Source organism: Lissotriton vulgaris, chromosome 10 (genome assembly GCF_964263255.1).
Source record: "Lissotriton vulgaris chromosome 10, aLisVul1.2, whole genome shotgun sequence".
NCBI classification, from domain to species: Eukaryota; Metazoa; Chordata; class Amphibia; order Caudata; family Salamandridae; genus Lissotriton; species Lissotriton vulgaris.
In genome coordinates, this window is record NC_141698.1 from 157,469,169 (window position 1) to 157,484,239 (window position 15,071).

At 49.2% G+C, this 15,071-nt stretch overlaps 1 protein-coding gene across 1 annotated transcript in view; it reads right to left on the reverse strand.

Moving 5' to 3' along the window:
- Positions 1–15,071, reverse strand: part of LOC147684877 (uncharacterized) — a 308,164-nt gene that overhangs the window by 39,052 nt on the left and 254,041 nt on the right. The window contains exon 4 of the mRNA XM_086940749.1: positions 13,065–13,245. Within this exon, the coding sequence (XP_086796875.1) occupies positions 13,065–13,245 (181 nt within the window). The remainder of the gene's footprint in view (positions 1–13,064; positions 13,246–15,071) is intronic.

Consider the following 15,071-nt stretch of genomic DNA (forward strand, 5'->3'; position numbering starts at 1 on the left):
CCTTCCCTCTGTCTCCCTCACTCTGCGGTCTCCCTCTCTCTTGTTCCCTCCCCCTCACTCTGAGCTCTCCCTCACTCTGAGCTCTCCCTCACTCTGAGCTCTCCCTCACTCTGAGCTCTCCCTCACTCTGAGGTCTCCCTCTCTCTCCTTCCCTCTCCCTCACTATGAGGTCTCCCTCCCTCTGTCTCCCTCCCTCTGAGGTCTCCCTCTCTCTCCTTCCCTCTGTCTCCCTCACTCTGCTCTGCGGTCTCCCTCTCTCTCCTTCCCTCCCCCTCACTCTGAGGTCTCCCTCTCTCTCCTTCTGTCTCCCTCCCTTTGTCTCCCTCGTTCTGTCTCCCTCGCTCTCCCTCCCTCGCTCTCCCTCCCTCGCTCCCCCTCCCTCGTGCTCCCTCCCTCGTGCTCCCTCTCCCTCGCTCTCCCTTGCTCCCTCTCTCGCACTCCCTCGCTTGCTCTCCCTCGCTCTCCCTCCCTCGCGCTCCCTCCCTCGCGCTCCCTCCCTCGCACTCCCTCCCTCGCGCTCCCTTTCCCTCCCTCCCTCGCTCTCCCTCCCTCTCCCTCCCTCGTGCTCCCTTTCCCTCCCTCTCTTTCCCTCGCTCCCTCTCTCGCTCTCCCTTGCTTGCTCTCCCTCCCTCCCTCGCTCTCCCTCCCTCACGCTCCCTCTCCCTCCCTTGCTCTCCCTCCCGCCCTCTCTCTCCCTCGCGCTCCCTCGCTCTCCCTTGCTTGCTCTCCCTCCCTCGCTCTCCCTCCCTCGCTCTCCCTCCCTTGCTCTCTCTCCCTCGTTCTCCCTCGCTCCCTCCCTCGCTCTCCCTCGCTTGCTCTCCCTCGCTTGCTCTCCCTCCCTTGCTTGCTCCCTTGCTTGCTCTCCCTCGCTTGCTCTCCCTCGCTTGCTCTCCCTCCCTCGCTCTCCCTCCCTCGCTCTCCCTCGCTTGCTCTCCCTCCCTCCCTCACTCTCCCTTGCTTGCTCTCCCTCCCTCGCTCTCCCTCACTCTCCCTCCCTCACTCTCCCTCCCTCCCTCGCTCTCCCTCCCTCCCTCGCTCTCCCTCCCTCGCTCTCCCTCCCTCCCTCGCTCTCCCTCCCTCGCTCTCCCTCCCTCCCTCGCTCTCCCTCCCTCGCTCTCCCTCCCTCGCTCTCCCTCTCTCCCTCGCTCTCCCTCTCGCTCTCCCTCCCTCGCTCTCCCTCCCTCGCTCTCCCTCCCTCGCTCTCCCTTGCTTGCTCTCCCTCCCTCGCTCTCCCTCCCTCACTCTCCCTCCCTCCCTCACTCTCCCTCCCTCACTCTCCCTCCCTCCCTCGCTCTCCCTCCCTCCTTCGCTCTCCCTCCCTCCCTCGCTCTCCCTCCCTCGCTCTCCCTCCCTCCCTCGCTCTCCCTCCCTCGCTCTCCCTCCCTCGCTCTCCCTCTCTCCCTCGCTCTCCCTCTCTCGCTCTCCCTCCCTCGCTCTCCCTCCCTCGCTCTCCCTCCCTTGCTCTCCCTCACTTGCTCTCCCTCCCTCCCTCGCTCTCCCTCCTCACCCTGCCTGTGTGTGCCTGGGCTGTGAAAGCTTCCAGGCGCACACACACAACCGCACCCAAGCACTTGACAGGTCTTTAAAAGACCTTTGTCATGTTAATGAGGCTTTGTTCACCTCTCAGAGCCCCTGCAGCCCCACTCTGACTATGACGGGAATGCCCGGCCCGGCCCCCACAAAGCAGCAGAGTCTGGGACGCGCTCAGGTTGCAGACACTTTAAAAAAAAACTCGGGTACGACGTCTGCAAGGTCCGCGGGCCGCCAGGGAAGGCTTGCCGGGCCACCACCGGCCCGCGGGCCGTACTATGAGTACCCCTGCTTTATAGAATAAAACTGCAAGCCAGATTTTGCCAAATGGAGTAACTATGGAAGAATGACATCTTCCTGGCAAGTTTTAGGGTCCACATTCTTGGAGGAACACCAAATGAAAAAATCTTTTCCACATGAAGGCATATGCGGAACAAGTTGAAGGCCGCTTAGCCTCTTTGAGGATGTCTGTTGGACTTGGCCCTTTTTGGAGGGTCATCCCTGAACTTTTTGCCTTCCTCCTGTATTTTGTCTAACCTGTTTTTGTTGGTTTTATTACTCTGGGCACTTTACCACTGCTGATCAGTGCTAAAGTGCATATGCTCTCCCTATTGTAAATTGATATATGGATTAGTGACTCCATGATTGGCTGGTTTGATTTACTTGCCAGACCCTAGTACAGTGCACTGAGTGTGCCCAGGGCTTTTAAATCCAAATGCTGCTGGTGGGCTTGCAGCACCAGTTGTGCCACCCACCGAAGCAGTAAAATGTGTCTAAGGCCTGCCATTATTTATTTATGTGCAGAGCCTGTGTGCAGTCTGGTACTGTCATGCTGATTGGGCAAGTGCACCCACTTGACAGTCCCTAAACCTTCCCTTTTCTTCATGTCAGACACTCCTACTGTAGGCCCAAGGGCAGGGTGCATTGTAAGTATAAGGTAGGACAAGCCCTGGTGTGTGTGGCATGTCCTAATAGTGAATTACAGCCATTTTAGTTTTTCACTATTGCAAGGCTACCTGTTCTCCTTAGGCCAGAATGGGCAGTTAGATTATTAAATCTTATAATCCTAACTGACTCAGGGAACATGGTAGAAATTCGAGTTTAGTATGCCTGAACTCAGAATGATAAAATACATCTTTTAGCGAAGCTGGTTTTAACATTCTGTGTTTGAAAATATCACTTTTAGAAAGTAGGTATTTTCTTGTCTAACTATCCAGGCCTGCCTCTAGTAGGTTGTGTATTCCTTGTCTGGAGTTTGAGTGACAAGGCTGGGAGATTCCAAGAGACAGGGTGAGTCGGCCCAGTGGTGAATAGAGAGATCTGCATCCAGATGGGAGGGAGGAGTTGCACCTGGGACCTGAATAGGGCTGTGCCTTCCCTCCACAATGCCGGCTCCACCCCCTGTGGTGCGTCTGATGTGTCTGCCCTTCACTGTGAAAGGAGAGAAGGAATCATGTCAACAGAATGCTCCAAGGCTGTGCCTTTCCTCCACAATGCTGGCTCCGCCTCCTGTGGGCGTCTGATGTTTCTGCCCTGCACTGTGAAAGGAAAGGATTCTTGTCAACAGAGTGCTCCAGAACTGGTTTGGACTGGGCAAAGGTCTCTCTGCCCTCAGAGGACTAAGGATTTTGGGTTATAAATATTGGGACCCTGATCCCAAGAAATTAGATCACTTTTGTACTACAAGAAGAAACCTTTGCTGAGGAGAGGAACCTGAAGAAACTGAAGAGAGACTATCCCTAAGATGAAGTGCTGCTTGGGGGATTGGCCTGCAGTGGTTGCCTGACTGCCAAAGAAAGGAGAAAGGACTTTCTGTGCACTTTATTCGACTTGTGAAAGATCTCCAAGGTTTTGGAAGAGAGCTTGCCCCCAGACCGAAGTATCAGAACCAGTAAACTTCACCAGCCTTTGTGGATTGCTGCTGGAAACGCTGTTTCAGTGGCTACAGAGGCAGGGAGCTGTGACCGACTCTCATGACCGTCCCGGTGTCCTGTAGGCACCACATCGAACAAAGTCTGCATCGAACAACGCAAGCTCTGAGCTCACCGACTCCATTCTGACGCCGGTACCGAGCCGCTGCCTGCACCCCGACTTGTGGACACAGCGACGTGCAACACCTCGCTACACCAAATCCAACTGGTCTGACCTACGCGGTCCCTGTGATGACTTCGAGTCCTGTGAACGCATCGGAGTTGGGCACTGCTTGCACGCTTCGCGACGCACCGCCCGACTCGTACCACTGTCCGGACTGATCGACACCAGCTCCTGAACTCCGGCTAGGTGGCCGCACCACAAGTTGCAAGTACCGCAGCGAAGCACCGGCTCACCCTGCAATGTACGCCTCGGTCCCACTGACTCCGTCAATGGGCCGTTGCCTGCACCGCATCGAGGGACCACGCGTCCTGCAAAGCTTTCTTTTCTGCAACGCGACGGACACCGGAACCGGCTTGCACACCTGTGCCTGCCGCATCAAGTAAAGGTACTGTGACCGAGTCTATCGACACTTGACTGGGCCCGTACCGACGCAGTTCGCTGGATTTGTTAGACTCTGTGTTATTTCAGCAACGCTGTAGCCGGACAGGGCTACCGACTCGCACAGTACTTTGATTTAAGCATTTTTAACAAGAACTCTTGATTTCTAATAGTTTGGTTGATTATTTTTTCCGTTTATGGTCTTGTGGTAACTATATAAAAGATACTTATTTTTATAAATATACAATCTGTGTGGTGTCCATTTGTAGTGTTGTCACTTGATTACTGTATGTGTTCACCAATGCTTTACACACTGCCTCTGAGATAAGCCTGTCTGCTCGTGCCAAGCTACCAAGGGGGTGAGCAGGGGTTATTTTAGGAGTGTACCACCTTACCCTGACTAGAGGAGAAGGTCCCTATTTGTCACAAGTACCTACCTGTGCCAACTAGAGACCCCCAATTCTAACAATGTCCATGCAGTCTTGTGGCAGATTCAGGTGTCTGTACTGCACTGGCTCAGGAGCCAAGCTGCCAAGTTTAAAAAGGCCTCCAAACGTCGTTAGCAGGTCTGGTCAGCATGTCAGCTTGAGATGTGGATGAGCGGACTGGTGAAGGAGGTCGATGAACCACCATTAACGCAGCCACTCTGGAGCTATTAGGATCATCTTGGCTCTTGAGTGGGACAGCTTGATGAGGACTCATAGAATTAGAGGAATCAACGGAAAAGCATAGAGAAATCTACTAGACCAGTTGATCCACAGGGCATTCCCCAGTGTCCTTGTCTGGAAGTACCTCGCAGCAAAGCCTCAGCATTTTTTGTTTTCTGCGGTGGTGAACAAGTCGATGGCTGGGGTGCTCCACTCATGGTTTTCTTGTAGAAGCCTGCTGAGAATCTGCCTGAGCATTATGGACACCTGGAAGGTGAGTTGCGTTGATCGTTAGATTACTGGCTATGAGTTATTTCCAGATTGTTTGGGCCTCGTGAGACATGGGCCTGGACTTCGTCCCTCCCTGCTTATTGAGTTAGTACATGGTGGTTGTATTGTTTGTCTGAACAAGCAGGGAGTGGGATCCCAACGCCTTCAACGCTAGCTGGACTGCGCATAGCTCAAGGAGATTGATATAATATGTTGTCCTTCTCTGTGACCACTTGCCCTGAAATTGGAGGTGAAACATTTAGGCTTCCCATCCCAGTAGTGAGGCATCGATCGTTAAATGTTTGAGGAGGAACCTTTTGATAAATTGGCATCCCTCAGAGCAAGTTTGTTGGAGGACACCACCATTTCAGGAACAGCTTTGCATGTAGGGATAATTCTAGCTCCTCCCAATTGCCCGTCAGTTGGTCCCACTAGTCCTCGAGACATTCCAGCAGAAGTCGCATGTGGAGACAGACATTCAGTGTGAGGAAGATGCAGGAGGTCATCGAGTTGAGGAGAGAGGATCCTGTTCTCACCTTTGGATGGAAGGCTTTCATGAGAGAGTGACACTTCCAAAGCATCGATAAGCGTCTCTCCTCCAAAGGACACACTCTTGCCTGCATTGTGTCGATGGAGTTGACTTGTTGTAGTTGAAATGAAGGTCTAACATTTGAAGGTGATTGCAAGTCCAGTATTAGTGAAGCTGAGCTTCCTGAGATGTTGACACCTTGATTAGCCAATCCTCTAGGTATGGGTAGACTAATATTTTGTGCTTTCTGAGATGGGCAGACACCACTGCCATGCACTTGGAGAATGTTCTGGGTGGTGATTTCATACCAAATGGAAGCAATTGGTAGTGATAGTAGTCTTGTCCACTACGAACCTCAAGAACTTGTGATGCTTTCTGGTGATTGGAACATGAAAGTATATGTCTTGAAGGTCGATGGAACAGAGTCTTCCTGGTTTAATTGGAGATAGAGTTGATGTCATGCCAGCATCCAGAACTTCTGTCACCGAATTCACTTGTAGGCTGTTTAGAGGTCAAGCATGGATCTGAATTTGTTCTTGTCTTTCTATTTCACCAGAAAGGGCCTGGAATAAATGCTTGTTCCTCATTGTTGGTGAGGAATGGGTTCCACAGCCTGCTTTTGTAAAAGGATGTGATCTCTGACCATAAAAACGGGAGTTGGAAACTGGACAGTTTCGGAGGTATGGATGGTGGAGGACTGGTGAACCTGAGACAATATCCATTTTGCACAATATTTAAAACCCAGGTGTCTTGTGTTATGTGTTGCCACTCTGCCAGATAACAAGAAATGCTTCCCCCCCCCCGACTAGAGTGATTAACAGAAAAGGGGGAAGTAATAATTCAGGGTTTTAATCCTGATGGTTACTTGCCTCCTTGAGCAGGCAGCTGGGAGGGTCTACCACTAGTCTGCTTCCTTTGGTATGACTGATAAGGTATTTGGTGCTATTGCTGTCCCCCGTCTTGTTGGCGTCCTTAATATCACTGAGAGGTTTGAACCCTCTGAGAATAGATATGGCTCTGGTAGGGATGGAAAGTTTTCTCTGCTCTCTAGATCCCTCTAAGCCAACTGCCATTTCTGCTTTCATTCCAGGGGCAGCTGCTCGGAGAATGAAACAGTGGGGCAGTTGGGGGGGATGGGCGGGGAATACAAAAATAAGCACTAGCAAAAGAAATATATGTTACCTGTTGACGCGTTGCTACTCTCCTTTTTTTAATAATGTTGGGTGCATAGGTGTATATGAATGTTTATTTGTGGGTGCATGCATGCTGTGAATAGGTGTGTGTGTGTGTGTGTGTGTGTACGTGCTGAGTGTGAGTATACATGTGTGCATGTGAAAGTGGGTACCTGTGTGTTTGCATCCACCACTCCTGCGCATTACAGGACTGCACTGATCAAAAGTTACTAAGGATGCAGCAACACATGCTGCTAAGCAGTGGAGAGCCGTCGGCGTTCACAAAGGTTGACTGGTCACATTTCTGTGGTTTACTAGTATATTTGGGTGTTAAACCAGTACAATTGTGGTGAAACCTATGCCCAGACGGTGTTAGTGAGTGTAAAAATGAAATACTGTCACAAAATGTGCAACATTACACAGAATAACTTACATTTACTAGTCCATAACTTAGTCAGTGCTGCAGCATAATTTGTCCCCACCTCCGTGCCACATAATTCCAGTGGCCCTGCCTATAGGAGCTTGAAGAAATAAAAGATGTAGGGACAGGACAGCCTTACTGCACCACTTTTCATGACGCATGGGAATTCCCCGTATACATACTCCTTTAAAACAAAGTACTAAAAAAATCAAAACAGCACGTATATATTAAAACAAAACACATTTGAGATCTTTTGGAAAACGCTAGTTCTTGAAAATAGTTCTTAGGAGAGAACAGCGCTTTGTTGCTACATATGCCAGGTTGGTATACATTCCGGAACCTTCTATTCAAGACTCACAAAGCAAATCGTTGATATATATGAGTGTGGTGAATTAAAAATTTGCAAACATTCGTGACAAGAATTTTCAATTCTATTAAGGACTAGGAGGCGAGGATTATGCTTAGTCTCATTTCTTTACTGACACATAGCAGCCAATCACATTACAGTAAAGAAAAAACAGCAATAGGGCAACCATAGAGTACACCCATAGTATATAAACAGTCTCAGAGGTAACCACTTCCTCTTTCTTTGTCCAAAATCCAGAAGGAAGAACTAATTAAACAACAGGAAACCAAGGAAAAAGTCATTCGAAAGGACCAAAATCCGAACGTGGAGGCGGAGGAACTTCCAAAAGCCACAGGAACAGAAGCAGGCCAACGAGGAGAAGAAACTCGCAGCAGAACGTCCACAAGGGCGGAGCCGGAGGAACCTCACTTGGGATCAGAGCCTGAAAAGAGACACAAAGCCGTAATACACATCCTGTGTAATCATGAGCAAATAAAGGGTGGGTAGAGAAAAAATCAAAGCATTCATCACATTTCGTTAGGAAAGATCCATGAAGCATTGCATAGTAACAATATAATAGATACATGCATATACAACGGGTGGGATAATCCTCGCCTCCTAGTCCTTAATAGAATTGAAAATTCTTGTCACGAATGTTTGCAAATTTTTAATTCTATGTCAGGACAGGAGGCTCCGATTATGCTTGTTTAAAGCTGATCCACCACCACAGAAGCAACACTATCGATAGGCTTAAAGTAAAAAGTCTTAAACACAGAAGCAGATGACCAATCTGCAGCCTTCATGATATCAAACAGAGTAACACCCATGGAATAAGCTTTGGACGCCATCGCTCCACGTGCAGAGTGTGCGCCAAACACAGAAACATCAATTCCAGCTTCAGACATAAGTCCCCGCACCCAGCGCGCTAAGGTAGCTGGAGAGACAGGGCGAAAAGGCTTTTGTAATGCAATCAGCAGTTGACCCTGCATGTCTGAGCGCAAAGAAGCGGTACTCACCTCATAGTCCTTCAGGCATTGAACCACACAAAGGTTGGGGTGAGAAGGGAAAGCAGGATAAGAAATTGAAGGTGTATTAGATTTGGTGCGTCTGGAGAGACGAAAGGAAACTCCTTCAGGAGTGAAGGTGCGACCCGCTAGATCCAAAGCGTGTACGTCCGACACGCGCTTACATGAAACCAAACATAGCAACATAGTCAATTTAGCAGATAGTTGCTTGCGAGATAAGGAAGTATTGGAAGGCCATGCCTCCAAAAATCTGAGGACAACTGAAACATCCCACAAGGTAACATACTTAGGAGTGGGAGGTTTCGCAAAACGAACTCCTTTAAGTAACCTGGAAACAAAAGGATGTTCACCCGCGGGTTTCCCATCTATGTGGGCATGACCCGCCGAGATAGCCGACCGGAAACCGTTGATAGTCGAATAGGCCAGACCAGAGGTGGCTAAGGAGGCCAAGAAATTAACAATCATGCTGATATCTGCTGAAACGGGATCAACTTGTTGTTGTGAACACCAATCACACCAACGCTTCCAAGACCCCTTATACCGTTTGTGAGTATTGGGAGCCCATGCTTCACCAAGGAGCTTGGAAGCGTCACTTGAAAGGCCTGGGAGCGACCAGCGATCCCCGAGATCCTCCACGCGAGAAGGGGGAGGGAGCCTGAGAGGATCAGGGGATGAGGACTTCCGAGAGGGTCCAACAGGAGATTCCACAATGGGGGAAGGAGAAACGGTGGAGCCGAACACATTTCTAGAAGGACCGGAAACCACGCTTGAGCCCTCCAGAGAGGGGCAATCAGAATCAGATCCGTCTGAAATCGTTTGGAGTAGGCCAATACCCTGGGAATCATTAGAAACGGAGGGAATGCATAGCAGAGGGTCGATGGCCACTGCTGGAGAAATGCATCCGTGGCCAGAGCCTGAGGGTCCGGTCTCCAACTGTAAAAATGCGGAAGTTGCGCATTGAGGCGTGAGGCAAAGAGATCTAGTTGGCAAGGACCCCAACGCCGATGGAGAGCACGGAAGACCCGCGGATGCAGCCTCCAATCGCTGTAATCCCGGAGATGTCTGGAGTGCCAGTCCGCTATCTGATTGTGGCATCCCGGAAGGTACTCCGCAATAACAGTGATCTTCTTCTGCAGACAGAAGTGCCAAAAATCTTTGGCGATCTCCGCTAGGATTCTGGACCTGGTCCCGCCTAGTTTGTTCACATAGCGGACTGCCGATATATTGTCCATCCGGAGAAGGACACAACAACTGGTCTGCAGGGGGGAAAAACATTTGATCGCAAAGGAACCCGCTAGGAGTTCCAGACAGTTGATATGAAGCTTCAATTCCTGAGGGGACCAACGACCCCCGGTCGAGACCGAGCCGCAACGGGCTCCCCAGCCCCACCGACTGGCATCGGATTCTATCACTAGATCCGGAGACACACCCAAGAGGGCTCGGCCGTTCCAGGCCTCCATGTGGTCCAACCACCACTGCATCTCCCACCGGACCTCCTCCGTAAGAGGAATCTGATCGGAATATCCGAGACCTTTCCTGAGATGAAGAATTTTCAGGCGCTGCATTGCCCTGTAATGCAGGGGACCCGGAAAAATCGCTTGAATGGATGACGCCAGCAGACCGACTACACGTGCCAACGACCTCAACGACACAGTCGGTCTGGAAATAACAGACGTCAACTCTCTCTTGATATAACGCATCTTTTGGTTGGGCAAGAGAAGTTGTCAAGTTACCGAGTCGATCTGGAAGCCCAGGAAATCGATACGCTGGGCTGGAACCAATACCGATTTCTGGACATTGATTAGAAAACCCAGAGACTGTAAAAGAGTGATGGACAATTCCAGATGTTGAAGAAGTTTGAGTGGACAATCCGCCATAAGGAGAATATCGTCCAGATAAATAATCAACCTGACACCCAGCGACCGAAGATGTTCCACAACTGGTCTCAACAGTTTCGTGAAGCACCATGGTGCCGACGAAAGACCGAACGGGAGAACCTGATACTCGTACCAGACTCCCTGCCAGAGGAACTGGAGAAAACGGCGATGTGGTTTGTAAATCGGAACCGCGAGATAAGCATCTTTGAGGTCCAGTCTGACCATCCAATCCCCTTCTCGAAGGAGATCCCTCAACAGATGGATGCCTTCCATCTTGAAATGTCGATAAACGACTCCGCCGTTGAAGTCTTTCAGGTTGAGAACAAGACGAGCACCGCCCCCTTTTTTCTCGACCAGAAAGACAAAACTGGCAAACCCCTTCGGATGACGGGTGGTTGGAATCACCGCTCCTTTTTTGAGAAGAGAGTCTATCTCCTCGGAGAGACAAACCTGATCCTGAAGAGAAAAACGCAGACAAGGAGGGGGAGAAGTCTGATGCATCGGGCGATAGAATTCTATCCTGAACCCCTGAACAGTTTGTAGCACCCAAGCATCGCCGGAGAGCATGCGCCAATTCTGCAGGAAAAACTGAATGCGACCCCCCAACATCACATCGCATGCATGAATCAGGCTCACCTGTAGAGTGGGAATCTTGGTACTATCCCTGATGACCACCGGAACGTCCTTTGCCGTACTGGCCTTTTCCTTTTCTGGAAGGATAGAAGTTGGCTCTCGATGAATAACCTGCGTCGTAGGAGCCTCTGTGCTGAGAGGAATTGCCTCTCTGGGACTGATTGGCAGAGCCACGGCCGAACGAGCGTCCCCTACCTCGTCCGGCCTTTCCAAAAACCGGACGCATGGCTCGCCGCAAGGAGGCCTGCGCCTTGTCAATGCCACTGAAGGTGGAAACAAAGCGCGTAAGTTCTTTAAGGAATGGTTGACCAAACAGGAGGCCGTCCGCCTCAGGGCCCGACTCAGAAGTGGCCAATTCAGAGAGTCTAGGGTCTAGCTTTAACAAAATGGACCTGCGACGTTCCGCAGACATTGCACAGTTTGCATTACCCAAAAGGCAAATCGCCCGTTGCGCCCATTCGATCATCTCCTTAGGGTTCACCAGGGCAGAAGCTTCTTGTGCTCTGAAACCAAGGTCCAAAATCTTAGTGAGAGGCCCAAGCAGGTCTAACATTTTATCTTGACAAGACCGCCAAGATCTATCAAGGCCCTTCTTCGGGTCCTTGGCATATTTTTTCAAATACGTGACCATCATGGGGTCAACGTCTGGTGTCTCGGCCAAGTGAGCAGACAAATCAGGCCTCGGGCACTCTGAGCGCAACCGGGCACGAACGGAAGCCTCAAAAGGTTGGCGGATATGCGCCTCAATGTAGGCCGCTACAGCTGGAGAGGGCACCCATGAGGAAGAGTTTGGATGGAATATGTCTGCAGGCTCGAAGTTGAGCACCGAAGGACACTCGGGAGCGTCAACAAAATGTTCTTTACAGACCCGTTTTTTAGGTGGAGGAGAAACATGGTCAGAAGATGCTGAAGATAGCACATTGTCTGAATCAGCCTCATGAAGACCGGCAGATGAGGATGGCGCAGCTGCTAAACTTTTTGCCAGACGCTGAAAATCAGTCTTGTGAGGGTTAACAGGCGACTTTGCCGTCTTCTTGGAAGCAGGCAACCAGCCCTGCTGTTGAGCATATAGACTTAGATGACGTTTCAAAGGGTTAATAGCACGTACTAGTGCTTTGTTAACGGACTGTTGAACACCCTTATCCAATTGTTCAACTAAGTCCTGTTCCAAGGAGCCTTCCTCCTCATCAGCATAGTAGTAGTCGTCTTCCACGTCATAAAAATATTCAGCCATTCTACACCAAGGTAGAGGTAAAAGCCCACAAGACGACTAGAAATATGGAGTGTTGGAAACACCAGTCAAGGGGGAGTGTATAACCCCAAAGCAGGCTTAAAAGTAGGAAAAACCTGTCTTGGTAGCAAATAGAACGTGGAGGGAGCCAAAGCCTGCAACAAACAACACTCTAGGCAGAGCCTATGCCAAGAAAAAACACTACCAAAGTCCTAAAAGACGTCAGCGTCGGACGGGGTTAACTGCACTGACAGGCCGTGGGCAAAACGTCAACAAACGCCGTCGTTAAACCAGCTGAAGAGAAAACAGCCGGAAATGGGACAGCGCGCATGCGCGACTGTCGCCTGCCAGTGAGAACCGTCGAAGAGCGCTCGCGCTCACAAAACAAACGGAACCCCTGCTCCCGCTCCACAAGCAGCGCGCGAGCAGCTAGGAAGCGCTCGGCGACTCAACGGAGGTGAGACACACGCTCCGGTAAACAAACAAATTGCACGCGTGAAGCGGCGAAAAGACGCGAATAAACAACAACGGAGCCCAAGCCCCAGACGCGCGACACACAGCGCAATGTCAAAGCACAAAGCGGCAATAATCAACAAGGCACAATACAGTATAATGCCAAGCAATGAAATATAAAGTAAGTAAGATAAAGCACTTAACTGGCTGCGGAGCAGCAAAGAAAGAGGAAGTTGTTACCTCTGAGACTGTTTATATACTATGGGTGTACTCTATGGTTGCCCTATTGCTGTTTTTTCTTTACTGTAATGTGATTGGCTGCTATGTGTCAGTAAAGAAATGAGACTAAGCATAATCGGAGCCTCCTGTCCTGACATAGAATTTAGAGGGTTTGTTCACAGACCAATATCGGTAAAAAGTTGTTTAACTTCATATTCTACACATATTAGAAACATTACCGTATGTAACAGCCAGATGAAATGCGCTGGCGCCGCCACAGTCATGATTCAGCGCATTTACATGAATTCTGGGAAAGCTTAGCAACATGGACACGATGCGCGTGTTTCCAAAGGTCACGGCGGCGTGAAGGGGCGTGTTTCCGTTCTCTGCCATCTGGTTTATATCAGGCTTCTGAAAGAGCTAGAAAAAAATAACACGGTTACCTAATTGCCTGTCTGTTCGCTTCAGTAACACTTTGTCAGAGTTCAGGAACCAGCAGGTGGACTTTGGGCGTAGATACGTACTCGAGATCCCATGTGAGGAAATCGAACTCAGAGTGTAACAGGACAGCTGTGCTGGCCGTAGTGCAAACTTATGTATGAATCCATATAGGAATGTGACCGCTGCTGGGGTATAACGTCATCCATCCTACTAAACTTTAAAAAAAGAGAACAACTAAACTTTTTTAAAAAAAGAACACCATTTGCTTTGGATAATAAAAACTGTTACGACTAGGGTGACAAATTGGCATGGGTGCAAATTCAGGACGGTAAGTGTAAAAATTCAGGACAGAGGGTCAACATTCAGTACAAACATTCAGGACAAAAGGTCAAAATTCAGGACAAAACTTCGGGACAAAAGGTAAGTTATACAGACACATCAGAAGTTGTTGTGCAATAGAATAAAAGTAAGTAAATAGACAACCACTTAAGTACAAGTCAAAGTACGTTTTATATTAGGTCGAGACAGTCGTACACTTCACTGTTTTTCGATATGCGCACAGCTTTCAGCAACTGAGCAAGTCTTTTTGTGATATTTCATATGATAATGATCTATTTATATGGTTACTGCACTGGGTTGTCCAGTCTGATAATTTGTTTACAATGCGTGGTCATGAGCAGGCATGTTTGGTGAAAAAAGTGGTCAGGAAGATCTGCTCAGATAGACTTTGTTACTAGCATCTCCTATCGGAATGCCATTATGAGATGTAAAGCGGCACGTATAGGTGAACTAAAGGGAGGATTGCTGTGATGAACCCACTTTACTATAGGGAACGCATTATGTGTTTTTCAGCAGGTGGAACTTATAATATGGAATCTTACTTTGCTTATGGGGTCTTCGCAGAGAGTTGCACAAGCTGACGGAAGTCACAAAGGTGCTTTTCCCTGCAGCTTTCTTAAAGAATGCCCTGTCGATGCACTATCACGTAGTTTATTTTTGACGCCTTGCCTATTGCTTCAAATACAATATACATCTCAAGCACATCTCATGGCACTATGAGGCTCTCCCTAAAACCTTACACCTAAAACAAAACATGCAAACATTTACACTTACTTGTGCAACATTCAAGTAGCAGTTGTGTATCATTCAAAATGTTATGCATTATGTATAGATCCTACACATAAGCACTCAGCAAATATAGAATAGTAACACATAGGCAAAGGAGTAACCAGAAAATGTAAATACCTCCCACTTTGAACTAAAGCTCTTATGGCACCAAGAAAGCCAAGCAAGTCATCACAACCCTCCCAGAGGAGCTCTTATGTCCAAGGATCTAGCCATTCATCCTTCCATCAAACCCCTGATATCCACCATTTCAAATTTACATTTTGTTATCTATTAATTCTTTCATCCATCATTCAGTCTTTCATCATTCATTCTGTCCTTCCATCTGTGTGCCCATCCATATCCAAACCTTTTCAACCATCTGCAAACCTAACCATCAGCTATCCTTCCATCCATCATTTTACTCATCCGTCCCTTCATCCACCCTTTCACTCATCCATCCATCAACCATCTACTCTTTCCCCCAATCCATCCTTTCACTCATCCATCCACTCTTCCACCCATCCATCCATTCACTCCTCCATCCAACCATTTACCCTTTCACCCATCCAGCCATCTTTTCACTTATCCATCCACCCAGTCACTCATCTGTCCACCCATTCACCCTTTCTCTCATCCATCCATCCTTACTTCAGGCTCACCGCCCTCCCTTTGACTCATGTATGCATTCTTTCCCTCAT